Below are 15,134 nucleotides of genomic sequence, written 5' to 3' on the forward strand. Positions count from 1 at the left end.
ACTGCATTTTATTTTGCACTTCTGAGTTGGTTGGGCACCGGATACCAACCAAAACAAGAGTGCACGTCTCGGAATTCCTGTGTGGGTTGTGGTTGTAGTGATTCTCACTGTTCTGGTGGCCTTTTACTATAAGTAGTAGCTGTACTAGCAGCAGTCGTGTGGAGACAATAAGAGTCAGCAGTAAATGTAGAGGTGGGTGGTTGTTTTTTTTTTTAATTAAAATTCAGTGAGTTTTGATTGGCTTAGTGCTTTCACTAACCATGAGTTCTGTTTCTTCAGGAACTGAACCACTCGTGGCCTTGGATATCAGTCCTGTTTATGCTGCTGTCGCTGTGTCCACACTGGTTACTTGTGTGCAGCTTTACTTCTTCCTTTGAGCTTCTGCTTGCTGATGTAGCAGGAAGCTCATTTCTGGGTGAAAAGAGCATCATTTCATGAGATAACAGTGCTGGAAGCTCGTTGTACCTCATGTACAGTGTTTCTCTTCTGTGATATCTGAATTTGGCAAAAGGCGGGACTATCTTAATTTTATTTTCCACTTGTGTGTGAAAAGTGTTGTTTTAGTAAGTGCAAATGATAAAATGTGAAGCCCTGTATTTTGGCAGTTGTTCCCACATTTTATTTTCATAGCTCCATCTTGGTTCCACATGCTCTCAGTGTTCTGGAATTGCTAAGCTCTGCCCTTTCATACATACCCCGATCTCTTCACTTCTCTCTGACTTACTGGGAGTTGTTAGTGTTTCTCTTCTTTATCCCAACAGTTGGTTCTGCTGAAGTGTTTTTTCTCTTTTTTTTTTCTTTTTTTTTAATTCCGTGGAATTTTCTGCAACTGTTCTGCAAAAGTATTCATCTGCTTTCTATTGTTTAAAACCTACATTCAGAATGACATCTTGTTTCAGGGCCTTTGCTTTGAAACACTGCAGTAGTGAAATAGCTGAATGCACGTTTAACGCTCCTTGTTAAGCTGGCATTTCAATTTTACAGCACTTTACACAGAACACTTCAATAGAAGATAAAATTATCTTCCAGCTCCCCAAAAGTGGTGCATGTTCCATGATAGTTTTTGAGTCAAAGAGGACACAGGGAGTTCTGGAGTTTGAAATTTGTGGTAAGTTTAGTAGAAGTCTAGTAAGAACCTCAATCTATTGTTCATCAGAGTGGAAATAGGAAGTAACAACATCAAGGGAAAAAAATATGTCCAAAATTCATGATGCAACTTTGAAAACTAGGGAATTTTGTTACTTTTTACTGTGGATGAGCAGATTGGACCTGTGGCACCAAAGCCTTTGCTGTGATCACAAAAGAGAACTTGTGCACCTGCACAAAAAGAAAAAAAACCCAAACAACCTTGACATGACCAAGCTCTGTGTATAATGCAGAGAGATGACTTTCACTTCACTGTCTTCTGGGATCTTCTTCCTTTAATGATGGAATTCACTGACAGTTTTTGCTTTTGCTTTTGAGCTTGCAGACTCGAATGATGAAATATGTAAGATGAAAATGTAGTTTCTGTTATGTCTTACTTCCTTGCTAGTTTTGAGTATTGAGAAATAGGATACTGACTGGCATGGAAACTATTTTTCTAGTTTTAATCCTTCTAGGAAAATGTAGTACTTGGGAGATGGGGTGGATTGCTTGAATATTGCACATGAGGTTGGGTCTGTTGTGCTCGTGTGAAGAACTCTGTGTAAGAGAACTGCCTGTTCTGGCGGCTGTTCCTGTGTCATTTGAGCCATGGAATCGGAGGCAGTGCTGGTCCTGCCAAACGGGATGGCACGTTGGAGCTGCTGGAGTCAGAGTTCATGGAAGGCGCTTGGACAGGCAGCTGTGCTGGGCTTGTAAGGAGCTGACATGTCTCTGAGGTTTGTTCACTGAGAGCAGGGCAGGGCAAAAATAGTTTGTAACAGCCCAAACCGAAAAATACGTATTTCTGGCTTCCGCTACTGAGTCACTTCTTTTAGTCCAAGGGCTGGATAATTTGTGCAGACTGGAAGCAAGCAAGGTGCTCAACTGGTTGAAGGACCTAATTAAGATGAGGTTATGAATCATAAATGGGAAGTTGGCCTTATGCTAAGGACATCTATGAAACACTCCCATTGCCATCCTCTCTTTTGTGTATACAAAGGAATTAACTGTGCTGCTGGGACGTGAGGGAACTCAGGAAACATTCCTGCCATACAGGGCATGACACAGTCTCGTGTCAGGTTGAAATACTGGTAACACCTACGGGGGGGTGGGGGGGGGAGTTCTGGAGGAAGTTCTTGTTACACAGCTCTCCTGAGCAGCTGACTTGTGTCTGCAGTTTAACTAATTCCATGCCTTGTCCTGTTAAAACTTGAGACTTGCCCCCTAAATCTAATGAAGATTATAGCTTTAAGGTATTGCTTTTTCATTTAACCCTGCTAATGAGTGATTTCTGAATTGGTCAGATCTTCTAAGTTTTGCCTAGTTGGTTTAATGAGAGTTTTAATGTTTTATGGAATTTCTTTTAAATTAAAAAAAAAGCAGAAATGCAGGCTAGGGTATTGTCTTGGTGTTTACAGTTAACTCATGTCAGGAGATACCACACATTTTTGAAGGTGGAAGGACTAGTGATTTATTACAATGCCTTATGTTCATTAGTGCCTTTTCTGGGAAGAATTCTGTAATCCACAGTCAATACACTGTGTTGTTATTGTTGAAGATAAATGGATAACACAAGTATGTTATTCCAGTTTGCTGTCCCACTAGGTTGTGAGCTCTGGATTTTGAGCAGTAGTACATTCCTGACTGGATTTAGTTTCCACACAACTTAGCATAAGAGAAAACATATTTCTTATACTGTGAGAATGATAACTTTGCATTATTGAGGGAATATCTAGTACTCTAAAATTCTTTCCAAAAAAGCATAGTATTACTTCCTCTTGAATAAAAGAATGTAACAAACAATAGTTTTTGTGGGCTTACTGCAGTCTGGAGCAGCAGTGGAGAGACAGCCAGTCATTTGTGCTCTGAAGTCTCTGAGGCTGTTGAGGGGAACTGCAGGGAAGATACTTTGCTGACTTGTGGAAGGATGGGAACACCAGTTAAGAATTCACTGTAGTTACTGTGTCTGGATATTCAGCTGCTGAAGAATGTTTCCTTTTTTTTTTTAAGGAGAAAATTTTTTATTCTGGTAGTAATTCTCTGGCTTTGTGCAACCTTTAGGTGATCATCCCCTCCACTTTCCCATAAAGAGGTTGTCATTGCTGGGTGTCTCAGCTGAAGTTGGCAATAACCAGAAGGTCTGAACTTTCTGCTCATAGCTGTGACCTTCCCCACCCTTTGTCAACTCAGTGCTGACAAGGAAGGACACTAAAGAAGGAAATTCTGAATCCTTTAGCTTGAATAAGAACAGAGTCTTGCTTTGAGGTGAACTAAACCACTGGAAGAAAGAGGAATAGTTGAAGCCTACCTGCTTATTAGATAATCAAATGCTGGTTATTTTGTTGTGTAGGACACCTGTTGGGTTTCCCTCCTCAAGTTTCCCTGTGTTACTGGAGTCAGCTTTCTCAAGCCAGTCTTAATGTGTGAGCTGAGAGCAGAATTCTGAGGGAGGGAGAGATTTTCAGGTTACTTCTGCTGTGTGCCACGATAGGAGTCATAACTCCCAGCATGGAAATCCTGCAGGACAGTCAGATGGGCCCTGCGGAGCCGTGCTGAGGTGTAAACCTTCTAGTGAGTTCAGCCTGGTAATGGAGCTCTGCAGCAGAGCTGCTGGGCTGCTCTCAGTGGGAGCTGAGGCTTAAATTGCACAATGTGGACAAAGGGCAGAGTGGACAGGGAAGAGAGAAAGTAGCAGAAGCCTTGGGGGAGAAATCCTGGTTTTCATTTGCTGGTTTTAATATCAGAGCTCTGATTTGAAGAGTATCATCCCATTTGCTGTCAGCAGTAAGGCAGGGACAATGTGTTGCTGTGCATTTATGAGCCATCTGTATTTCCATCAGTGTAAACATCCCATATAGATTCACAGCATTTCAAGGATAGTGAGACTGAGACTGGTGTCATCTGTTACAGTAGCTTGAGACAGGAAAATAGAGTGAGTCTCTCAGTAGTAGAAATAGTCCTAATGTAAATTAAATTCTTCATTCAAGATCCACTTCTGAGGCAATAAAATCTTTTAAGTCTTCCTATTAGCTGATTTTATGGTTTAGGAGGGAAGGTAAGAGATGATGGAGGAGAAGAGAGGAGCAAACCTGGAAATTACTTGTTCTGAGCATTTCGTAAAGAATCACCTATTGAACTGTACATCAGACTGTTGATAAAGAAGAGATTACATTCTTTCCCCCCCACACTTGACTTATTTGGACTCTCCCTTTTTCCCTGACCAAGGATGGTGCCCCTTTTTCTCTGAAATGGAGTAGGCAAATGCCTTTGAATCCAATGGGCATTATAAAACCAAGGTACCTGCAAGCCCTGGAATTTTTAGATAAAAGGGAAATTTCAAAGCATAAGCAGTAAACCAAGGTCATGCTTTGTATGCATAGTGAGATTTTCTTTTTTAAAAGCTGTTGTAGAATTAGTCTAATGCTTACAAAGATATTAATATTGCCAGCTTTATGGAGACATTCTGTGTGTTTTGCAGTCAGTAAATCCCAAGCTGGCAGTCATTTGGGGTAGAATATTTTACAAAACTTCATGTTGCTCCTGTCCCTCAGCATCTTACTGCATTCCTTTATTTTCTTAATCTTATTGTTGACTTTGCTTCGTTGTTATCCTAAAAAAGGGAGTAGTGGTTAGAGTTTTGATGTGTATTCCCAGAGAACTAATGCATCTTTCAAGGCTTTATTTTGGATGCAAGTCCTTCATTCTACTCGAGGCTTTTATTCAGATGTTACTTTTAAAATCGGCTGTCTTTATTTCTGGGATCTTCTCTAGAACGTCTTCAAGTGATGTAACTTGGAGCCCTAATTCTGCTCCAGGAAGCTTGTGAGAAGTTGATTGACTTTGAAGCAAGCTCTGTTCTCGTTGGCAATACGTGCCTGGCATGTGGAGGGCACACAGATTTCCTCACTGAGCCCAGTCAGGGCAGAACGTGCCTCTTGAAACCATTGCTCAACGTTCCCTGGGAATGGGGCCATCGATCGGTGTCTGACAGCACATCACAGGCAGGGCTGCAGATAGGCAATCTTTGCATTGCACCAGAGAGTCAGAAATGCAAAGGAAGCTGATGACTTCCAGTTGGCACAGGGGTCACCTTGTGGTTGCTGCTGATTCCTGGTAAATAAGGCGTAACTGCTTTGGTAAAATGGCAGAACTTTACAGAACTAGTAGTCCCGAGTGGCAACAAGTTAATACACTAACCTAAAACCAAGTTCTAACTCAAGACAAGGAGGGTCAGAGCAGCAATTTCCTAATTTACAAGTCTGCAATAATATGATGTCCTATCCTGTGGAATTTTTCTAGTGTTCCACACTGGGGTCGTCATGCCCTTTAATTTTCACTGTAGCAGCTGAAGCAGTGCCCATGGAGATCATGTAGTGCTGCTCTTCTGTGGAGGAGCACTAATGTAAACTGTGGGCAGTCTTGACTTGACAGCTGTGCTGACAAACCAAAAAAAAGATGCTTTTTCCACTAGACAGATGTCTAAGTGTTGGAAATTTTCCAGTGAGAAGCAGAAAAGCTTTATTCTTCCAATATTTTCATGTCACATGAAGTATGGTTTAAATGAAAGGAATGTTTTCTGATGGGGAATGTTACTGCAGAGCTTTTCAGCATGCAGAGGATTAGCTTGCTAATCACCTCTCTGGGTAACTAGATTCTACCAGTTGTGCAGGAAAATTCTTGATGCTGTGAATAGCGAGGCACAGTGATCAAGGAAACTAGTTATTTTATCTTCATTTGACATATTTGCATGGCCAGTGCCAGAATGTCTCCTGCATTTGCATGTATTTCATTATAATATTTATCAGATATAGACACAGAATTCATCAATAATTTTCTTTGAAAGAGAGACTGTCAAATATTTCATCCAAATGAAAAACAATATGAGTAGATTATATTTAAAAATATGCAACATAAAAGACAGTTCTTGAAAGCAGATGTACACCTGGTATGTGCTGGGGGTTTATCTTGGAAATTTTGATTGTCAACATCAGTAATTCAGTAAATGCTGAAACTTGAAAGGAAGTTCTCCTCTTGATGTAAAACACTAAAATTGATTTTACAAACCTTTTTCCTTGTTTGTGGAAACAAAAACCTTTTCTTTTTTTGTGCATGTAGTGTCCCATAGCATCAGAAGATGCTATTTGAGTTCTTCATATCCCTTCACTCTGTTAAATGCACTTGGATGGTGAAGAGGCTGTTTCTTGCAGCAGGCAGGGAAAAGCAATGAACATCTTTTAGAGTCAGAGAGCGCGATCAGGGATGGCTTATGCCTTGTACTACACCACTGTAAGGCTGCTTGGGGAGGCAGTTGTGGTATTAGGGATATTTTATGCCAAAAAGCAGATAACTGTGGACACCTGGTCAACTCTGTGAACATAAAGGTGGACCAAGGCTTTGGCAGATGATATGCTCTGTGTTCATACCTGCTGCTTGGTTGAGTATTTGGTCATGATGGGCATCAGTTTTGTTTGTACTTCTTGAAGAGGTTCATGCTTTGAGAAGGGCTTTGGTTTTGATCTGTTGTTGTGGCACCTGATCTTAACTGAGGCTTCATTAGCAAACTGCTTTAACCCGTGCTCTGTTCTACATTGTAAACATGCCTGAATGTCATGCCCTGCTTCACTGCACTCAGTGAAGGGTTTGTTTTCTCCTTTTTTAGGTACTCTCCCACTCGTCAAGATGGAAAGCTCAGATTCTAGTGATAAAGGAAATATTGATCAGTCAGAAGCACAACGGCAGAGTCAGCTGGACCGGTTAGATCGAGAAGAAGCTTTCTATCAGTTTGTGAACAACCTGAGTGAAGAGGACTACAGGCTTATGAGAGATAACAATTTGCTAGGAACACCAGGTGGGTAATACTTGTGCATCCTACTAGAATTGCTTGTAGGCAATTTGTGCCCTTTCCTGTTCTCCTGAAACTGTTTCACCCGTTTAGTTTGTGTGCTGCGGTTGTGTTCCGTGGGAGGAAGTAGCTTCTTGCTAATTTGTGCATACTCAAATTTGAGTGGCTCCCTGACTAGTGGAGGGGTAGTTACAAAAGTCTAGTGTTTACACAAGTTGGCAAGAATACCCAGGTTTGACCCAGTTCCAGTTATGGACCCTAAGATGGAAAAAAATCTCCCTTAAGCATCTGTGTGCAGATTTTCTGCTGGTGAGGTTGAATTTGTAACTAGGGTAGGTAGTCTGGTGAGAGATTCTGCATAGGCATTTTGATTTCAGTTCTCAATCAACTTACTACTTTCAATTGACTCTATAGGATTTCAACTAATTTAAACCTTTTTTCATGCTTGTGAAAGTGTTACCTTGCATATTTTACTCTGGACAACCATTTAACGGGTGACAAATAGGATGACAAAAATTGCTGCTAAGTTGTAGAGGTTACAGAACCAGAGAATAGGATGGAGCTGTTGGATATCTCAGCTTCAGCAAAATTTACTTGGGACAACAGTGCTAAAGTGTCTGAGCTTCCCCTTAGCAAGCTATTCAGCAGTGTCATTATGGCAGGGTTTAATTAGACAAAAGACAAGCAGTGGCTTGTACCTTCTCGAGAAGCTTTTGATAATGCTTGCCATACATATATGATCTGGAAATATTTTTGGAAATTTTTGCTTATTTTCTAAGGTGAAATTACTGAAGAAGAGTTGCTGAGAAGGCTACACCAAGTTAAAGAAGGTCCACCACAGCAAAACAGTGATGAGAATAGAGGTATATACAGTGTTTGTGCAAACTCTTACCTTTAGCACCCGTACGGACCTTAACTTGAGTGCGGGAGTGGAACAAGTTAAGCCTAGGCAGGTGGAAGGTGAGCTTTGTTTCAAAACTCAGTGCTCCTTATGTGTGATACCTGCTGCAGAGGTCAGTTTGGGACAGATTTCATTCATAACATGTCTGTTACTTGTATCAAGGTAGTTTCACTTGGGTTTGTTTCTCTCTTTTTTTTTTTTTTTTTGTTTGTTTTGGTTTGGTTTTTTTTTGGTTTTGGTGGGGTTTTTTTGTTTGGTTTGGTTTTTTGTCTTTTTTTTTTTTTTAAGATTGCCTTCCTCTCTGCTTCCTTCTGGGATGCTTTTTGGCAATCCCTCTTCTTTAATTCGCCATTCTCCGCTTCCGAAGGTGCTGTATTTCTTTTGTTATCACCCTTCTGTAGAGATTGGTGGAGGATGCTCGGAGCTGACCACTGGGGTTCATTCTTCAGCGAGACAGATTTGCCATAAAACTCTTCGCGTGAAGGCTCAGGACAAACTTAGTTCTCTGTTTAATGGTCAATAGAACACTTAATTGTTTGGAAAGGAAAACACAGAATATTGATGTGTTATGACACCGGAGGTGTCTTTCCATTATCTTACAGTAAACAGTATGTGTTATTCTGATGACTTGTTTGCTCAGTGATGGCTGCAGCCTATCTGTCCACATTAGAACAGCGTCCACTTCTGCTCCCCTAGAAGAGCTCTGGCACTTGGGAATTGTCACGCTGTGTGTGACACCACAGCAGCACTTGGTAGGATTCAGCACTTCTGAATTGTCACTTGTTAAACTAAGCAATTATGTTCTTGGAAAAGATCACTCCAAAATTAGCTCAGTACTCTAATTTTGGTAGTTCCCTGTCTTTTTCACAGGTGCAGAGTCCGCAGAAGATGTTTCAAATGGAGATTCTATAATAGACTGGCTTAATTCAGTTCGACAGACTGGAAATACAACACGGAGTGGGCAGCGAGGAAACCAGTCCTGGAGAGCAGTGAGCCGGACTAACCCCAATAGTGGTGACTTCAGATTCAGTTTGGAAATAAATGTCAACCGTAACAATGGGAACACAAATCCAGAAACTGAGAACGAGCCATCTGTAGAGCCTTCCAGTGGGGAGGATTTGGAAAACAGCCAAAGTGACTCTGAAATTCCAAGGTCTGAATCACCATCTGTAAGGCAGCCTGGATCAGAAAGGAGCACTTCAGAGGAGGTAACGGCTGAGGAGGCTTCCCCTCCTAGAGGGCAGAGGAGAGCCAGAAGTAGGAGTCCAGAGCAGCGGAGAACGCGAGCTAGGACTGATAGAAGTAGGTCGCCTATTAATCCAGTGAGCGAGGCTCCTCGCAGGCCTCACCACAACCCGTCATCTCAAACGCTTGACCACTCCTCAGCGCATGAGGCTGAGGGCAGCTCTAGAACTAGGCAGCACGTGACCTTAAGGCAGCACACGGTGGGGACTGAGGTGCCAAGCGAAAATGCAGTTCTGTTTTCCCCCCCTGAAACAAGACCTGCTCCTCAGGCAGCAGGCTCTTCAGAAACGAACGGCACCGGCGAGTCCGCAGCTGCCGGGCAGAGGCCTCCTACCATAGTGCTTGACCTGCAGGTGAGAAGAGTGCGGCCGGGGGAGTACCGGCAGAGGGACAGCATCGCCAACAGGACACGGTCCCGCTCCCAGACCCCCAACAACACGGTCACCTACGAGAGCGAGCGCGGCGGCTTCAGGCGCACGTTCTCCCGCTCGGAGCGGGCTGGGGTGAGAACTTACGTCAGCACCATTAGGATTCCCATCCGTAGGATCTTAAACACAGGCCTGAGTGAGACCACATCTGTTGCCATTCAGACCATGCTGAGGCAGATAATGACAGGCTTCGGGGAGCTCAGTTACTTTATGTACAGTGATAGCGATGCAGATCCTAGCACGCCTGCCCCCAGCCCCAACGTGGAGACCTCTGAGCCGCAGAACAGAGCTGGGGGGACCTCAGGCAATGAGAATGCAGATGTTAGCTCAGGGGAGGTGTATGAAGGGGGCCATGAAGCGAGTTCAACATCTGGGGCCAGAAGGGAAGGCCGGAATACAAGGGGATCGGTCACATTTGAAGAAAGTGGTTCTCTACCATTCCTTAGCCTTGCACAGTTTTTCCTCCTAAACGAAGATGATGATGACCAACCAAGAGGACTCACCAAAGAGCAGATTGACAACCTAGCCATGAGGAATTTCGGTGAGAGCGATGCTCTGAAAACCTGTAGTGTGTGTATCACGGAGTACACGGAAGGCAACAAGCTCCGGAAGCTGCCTTGTTCCCACGAGTATCATGTCCACTGCATCGATCGCTGGTTATCGGAGAATTCCACTTGTCCCATTTGTCGCAGAGCAGTCTTAGCTTCTGGTAACAGGGAGAGTGTTGTCTAAAGGACACACTGAATCAATGGCCAAGCAGCTGGTGTGATAGTGATGGGCAAAGAAGTCACTTCCTTTATGGCCACTTTTTGAGTGGTACCTCAGTGTATAGTAATGACTTGGAGTGAATCTTCCCTCATTAAAACTTTTTTCTCTGGATTCAAGCTTCAGAAATTGGAAAATTTCTTTAATTAGGTTTTTCGAGTTATAGTCAGTTTGGGTGTTAAATTTCACTTGTCCAAAGATGTCTACCCATTTAAAAATATTTTTTTCTTTGTGAAGAGTATTATGTTTCTTTCCCCCTACCCAACCCCTACCATCCCAGTTCAATAAACAGTTTGTCCTCAAGATCGTGCTTATGAGGAGTTCTTTGAGAAGTCAGCCCAGCTCAATGTCCATGAGTCGTAGGGGAATTTTTGCAAGAAATCCAACTATCTGAAAAAAATAATATGAATTTAATTGCACACTTAAACGTACTTTTAATTTTCCTCCTGGGTTAATATTGGACATGTCTGTAAATAACACTAATATTAGTCCTTTCCCCATCACTATGGCACGCTGTAGGATGAGCTGTTAGCTTAATTGGGATATTTATCTTGTTGTGGAAATATAAGAATTGCCTATGCTTGTTTAAATAAAGAAAACAAATCTGTTTTAAAATTGTAAAGCTTTTTTGTAGAAGCTCAGTACTTTTCCAATGCACTGTTGTACTAATGCATTAAGAATTAAAACTGTACCATGCTTAGAAATCAAGAATGCTTTTCATACAGCCCCCACCACACAGAGAGCAAACTGAACACGAGTGAGCTGCTTTTGTGACTGTGTGCCTGTCAAGAGCAGTGCATATCTGTACTATTTATGTGAACAGCTACTGTAACATAAAGCCAGGTGGATTAGACATTTAACTGCATTAAAAAACCAGAAATTAAATGTTATAATTGCAGTGTTTTGGCTCAGTAATGCCACTGAAAAAAAGATGATAAAAATTAGAAACTGTTCTAATGGCTGGTTATTTCTTCGTATGGTTGCAAATATATAATGATACAAACTGGTTTATGCCAGTTCACTCAATGAGGTTTATGTCCAATTTTTCTATCAGCATTTACTCTCAGTTTTTGAGGCAACTCTGTAACTTCAGCAGACACGTATTGGCAGGTTGTTTATTTTTCTTCTCCATCAACTGGATTGGTAATCTCTGGATGTGTTGAGTGGTCATGCTGATATATCCAGTGGTGGTAGCCTGTGACTCAGGAGGCACAGGGAAATAACTCAAGTATTAAGGAAAACATTATTAGAGGATTAGGTTAAATTTGAAAAGTATAATCGATGATGAGTAAACTTAAATGTGTGGCAAATTCTAGGGATAACAATAAAAAAACTTCAATAAGATCTTTATACTTCTGATGGAGGGGTGAAAATGAATTGAATTTACCTTTAAAATCATGTACGTGACGTTGCAATTAAGAATTGGAGGATGTACCTCAACTCTCATCAGTGTGTGGGTGGGGGGAAACATCCTTCACCCCCAGTGACTCTTTCTTTGTTTTGTTCCCTAAGGATTTTTTTTCCCTGGCTTATGTATGCAGAGGGAAAGTGATTTTTATGAATTTTGACTCTAGGGTAGTAGTTCTGAAGGGATATGAACTGCTCTTACCCTGTGGGAAACGTGTGTTCCCCAGAGGACAAAACCAAAGCTGGCCCGTTCCTTTTCTCCGAGTGAAAACACATTTTTGGTGTTTTAAAGTGGTGGTTGCATAAACTATAATCGCTGCTCTAACCCATTTTAACATCTCATCAGCTAGTTAAGGATTCCACAACATCCCAAAATTCCAGTTATTTTCTACATGTGTGCTTTGTGGTGTTTGCTTTAGTGGGAAATCCTGAGTGGCTACTGAGCTCTCTTTCCTCCTGGTGGGACACGCCATGTGAGTGTTCTTTGGGAGCAGAAGAATAAATCAGCTCCTGCTTTTGATTTTTTTCCCTTGGACACACATACCTGTAAAATCAAAGTTGGCTGTTGATTTCAGGTGCTGGGTTCTCTATGCCAAAATTTCCTCAGCGAAATAACACTTCTGAATTTCTTCCTGTAGCATTCCCACAGCAAACATTCTCAGTTGCAGTTTCCAGTAGCTTTGCTGACTTACCAGAGAGTAGAATTAGAAGGAAAAAGCCCCCTCTCTACGTGAGTACCGTGCTAGGTGTTGAAAGCTGGGTGGACACCTCTGAGACTAGAGCTGGTGACCACAAAGAAGGGAGCCCACTGGCCCAAATCCACGTGAAACACGGCTGTGGTTTGAGTTTCCAGTAACATGTTGGTAGAGCCACCCTTCCAGTTCTGTTACAGTTTAGAGTGCAGTGCCTTACCATTTTATCTTTCTGTAACAAGAGCAACTAATGAAATCTTGGAGGTTTCCCAAGTGGTACTAAGAACAAATAATTTAATCTCAGTTCGGGAGACCTTGAGTGTTCTCAGTGTTTCCTCTTGTTTTTTCCAACGCTGAGTGTGCTGAAGGGGCTGAGTGCTCATTATCTGGAGGAGTGAGCAGAAATTAAATTGATGCAGCAGGGACTTCTTTATCTAACCAAGTTGTCTGGTAGCCTCTGGTAATTAAGTTTCTATTTACCTAAATTTAGATTGGATTTAAGAAAAGCCAATATTAACATTTCAGTTGCTTACAAAATAGTAAGGACTTCAGTAAGGTTGACAATTAGCCTAATTTACAGTTTATTAAATATTTTGATAGTGAGAATCAGTATTTAGTGCTTCCTACAGTTTTCTTGGTGTTCCAGCAGGGGCACGCCAGCTTTGCTTGTGCCTGTAGCTGTATGAAGGGTTAAAATGGTGAGTTTTGTCATGTTCGGGGCCTGGTTGGACAGAAAGGATGGGTTTGGAGAGGCAGAGCCTTGTGCACCAGCGCAAGGTCACAGTGCCACCGTGTGGGATCTCCTTGCCTGCCTTCAGCACCAGCGTAATTCCCTGCAGGATCAGCAGGTTTTTAGTTTTGGAGGATTCTCCTTGTCATTGCCCAACTCAGTAAGTTACCATGTTTCGTTTTTTCCAAACATCTAAGCTCCTACTGGGAATATCTGGTGCCTGAGCTTCATTCTTTTCTGACAGGACAGACCTGTTCCCACAGCAGTTACAGCAGTTGCAAGGCCAAACCCTACAAGAACACACAGTACTTTTTATTTCATTTGATAGTTTAACTTGGATTTTGAACCGACACAGTTGTCGGTGCTCCCTTTGTTTTTTTTTAATCGGGGTTTTATCCATTAAAAGACTGAAGGGATCACCCTTCAGATTCCTGGTGTTGGCTGGATTTCCCTTTCAGGTGCACTTTTTTGTTTCTTTGACAAGCTGGGTTTTTTTGCGAAGAACTTGGGGGCTGTTAATTGAGTTGTTTTAGAAATGATTTGATTACAGTGGGTGCCACATGCCTGGAATTCACTGGGTGCGTTTTAAAGGCCCTTTCTAGGAAGTGCTGGTGTGCAGGCCCAGCAGCTGCGGGATGTGACACCACTCGGGTCTGAGGGAGCCATAATTGTCCATTGTGTGGACTTGCAGACAAGGGATTTCCCACCAGAGTTGGCACAATGGACCTTAACGACTGTCATCCCAGTTTCCGGGCACTTGTCTGGCTTATGCAAATGTGGGAATCCAAAGGCCCCTTTCCCTGGTGCATCTGCAGGATAAACAGTTGCCTACACGACCCAGTGGGCTCCTAGTAATGAGGGGATAATGTGAGCATGAGAACAGACCAGGTAAGGCTGAGCACCAGCTTTGAGCAGTGCCAGGAGGGGGGTTCTGAACTTCACTGTCACACTGCAATACAAACCTCCATCCCTTCGGCTTAGCCACCGTCTTGTCCTTAATTTGAGATCCTTGACAGGAGTGTGCATGTCCATGGAACTGGTGTCCTGGTTTTCTCACTCCTACTGCGGGGCTCGTGTGCTGAGTGAGGGTCTCTGAGCAGTGAGGAGCTGATGAGGAGCCCAGTCCTTGTGGAAATGTCTGCGTGCTCTGCTGCCTTCTCCCAGGAGGAGGAGCTTTGGATGAGGGTTGGCTTGGAGCCACGTTGAGGGAATTTATTACTACTTCAGAAATATTTCCAGCCCTTGTGTACACTGGGCTTTTTGTTTACCCTGGATGAGGGAGGGAAGCAGGAGGGCGAAGAGACAGAATCAATGGTAACATACCCGAAGTACAAATAAGTTGTGTTGCGTTAAAAAGGAGGTTTGCGTCTGTTACACCAGGGCTTCCCAACCCCTATGATATGCTGCGTCTTTATTTTTCCTTCTTATGAGAAAACATACCATTGAATTTGGTTTGATTTATTTTATCTGGGTTTGTTCCCTTAAGCTAAAGTACTTGAGCCCCCTTCCTGAATTTCACTCTCTGCTAGTAAAGCCGTTGGTTGGGAAGCCCTAAATTCCACTGTGAATGTAACAGTTTGGGGGCAGGGAGGTGTTGTTGTTTTATTTTGGTTTGGTTTGTTTTTTACATCTGTTTATACTGGACTTGTTTAATACAAACTGATACTTTGAGGTCGTTGGACACAGTTTGACCAGGTTTGCCAGCAAACACTCAGGAGGAGTTTGTTCCTTATGTAAGATGTCATAATGCAAATTTAAATAGACTCAATAAAGTGCATGAAGTGTTCATTTTGTGCTGGATCATCACTCCTTGGGCTTATTCTTATGGTGGAAATGCACTGGAGTAAAGGGTGGTGGTGGATGTGGTAGGAATTTATTTCCTCCATACACCATTTCCCTTGAAGCTGGGCAGAAAGTGAAGAGCTGGAATGATACAGAGTTAACTTCTCAGAAGAATTTATTGCTTCTTAGTACATAAAACTGAAGCAATAAATCTTAC

At 42.5% G+C, this 15,134-nt stretch overlaps 1 protein-coding gene across 2 annotated transcripts; it reads left to right on the plus strand.

The window, feature by feature from the left end:
- Positions 1–990: 990 nt before the first annotated feature.
- On the plus strand, positions 991–14,923 carry RLIM (ring finger protein, LIM domain interacting). 2 transcript variants are annotated; one of them, XM_018083303.3, is made up of 4 exons: positions 992–1,108; positions 6,785–6,973; positions 7,747–7,830; positions 8,739–14,923. In XM_018083303.3, exons 1-4 carry the CDS (start codon positions 1,054–1,056, stop codon positions 10,271–10,273), a joined length of 1,863 nt encoding a protein of 620 aa, XP_017938792.1. In that variant the 5' UTR covers positions 992–1,053; the 3' UTR covers positions 10,274–14,923. The 2 variants fall into 2 exon arrangements, with proteins under 2 accessions (XP_017938794.1, XP_017938792.1); XM_018083305.3 differs by lacking the exon at positions 7,747–7,830 and having other exon boundaries at positions 991–1,108.
- The last annotated feature ends 211 nt before the right edge of the window (positions 14,924–15,134 follow it).

The sequence above is a fragment of the Manacus vitellinus genome, unplaced genomic scaffold, assembly GCF_001715985.3.
Source record: "Manacus vitellinus isolate BGI_N305 unplaced genomic scaffold, ASM171598v3 scaffold_62_pilon, whole genome shotgun sequence".
NCBI lineage: Eukaryota > Metazoa > Chordata > Aves > Passeriformes > Pipridae > Manacus > Manacus vitellinus.

Coding starts and splice junctions, on each gene's coding strand:
- RLIM (XM_018083303.3), top strand. CDS start 1,054: ATGATAGTTTTTGAGTCAAAGAGGACACAGGGAGTTCTGGAGTTTGAA. Junction 1,109..6,784: donor TCTGGAGTTTGAAATTTGTG/GTAAGTTTAGTA, acceptor CTCCTTTTTTAG/GTACTCTCCCACTCGTCAAG. Junction 7,831..8,738: donor AAACAGTGATGAGAATAGAG/GTATATACAGTG, acceptor TCTTTTTCACAG/GTGCAGAGTCCGCAGAAGAT.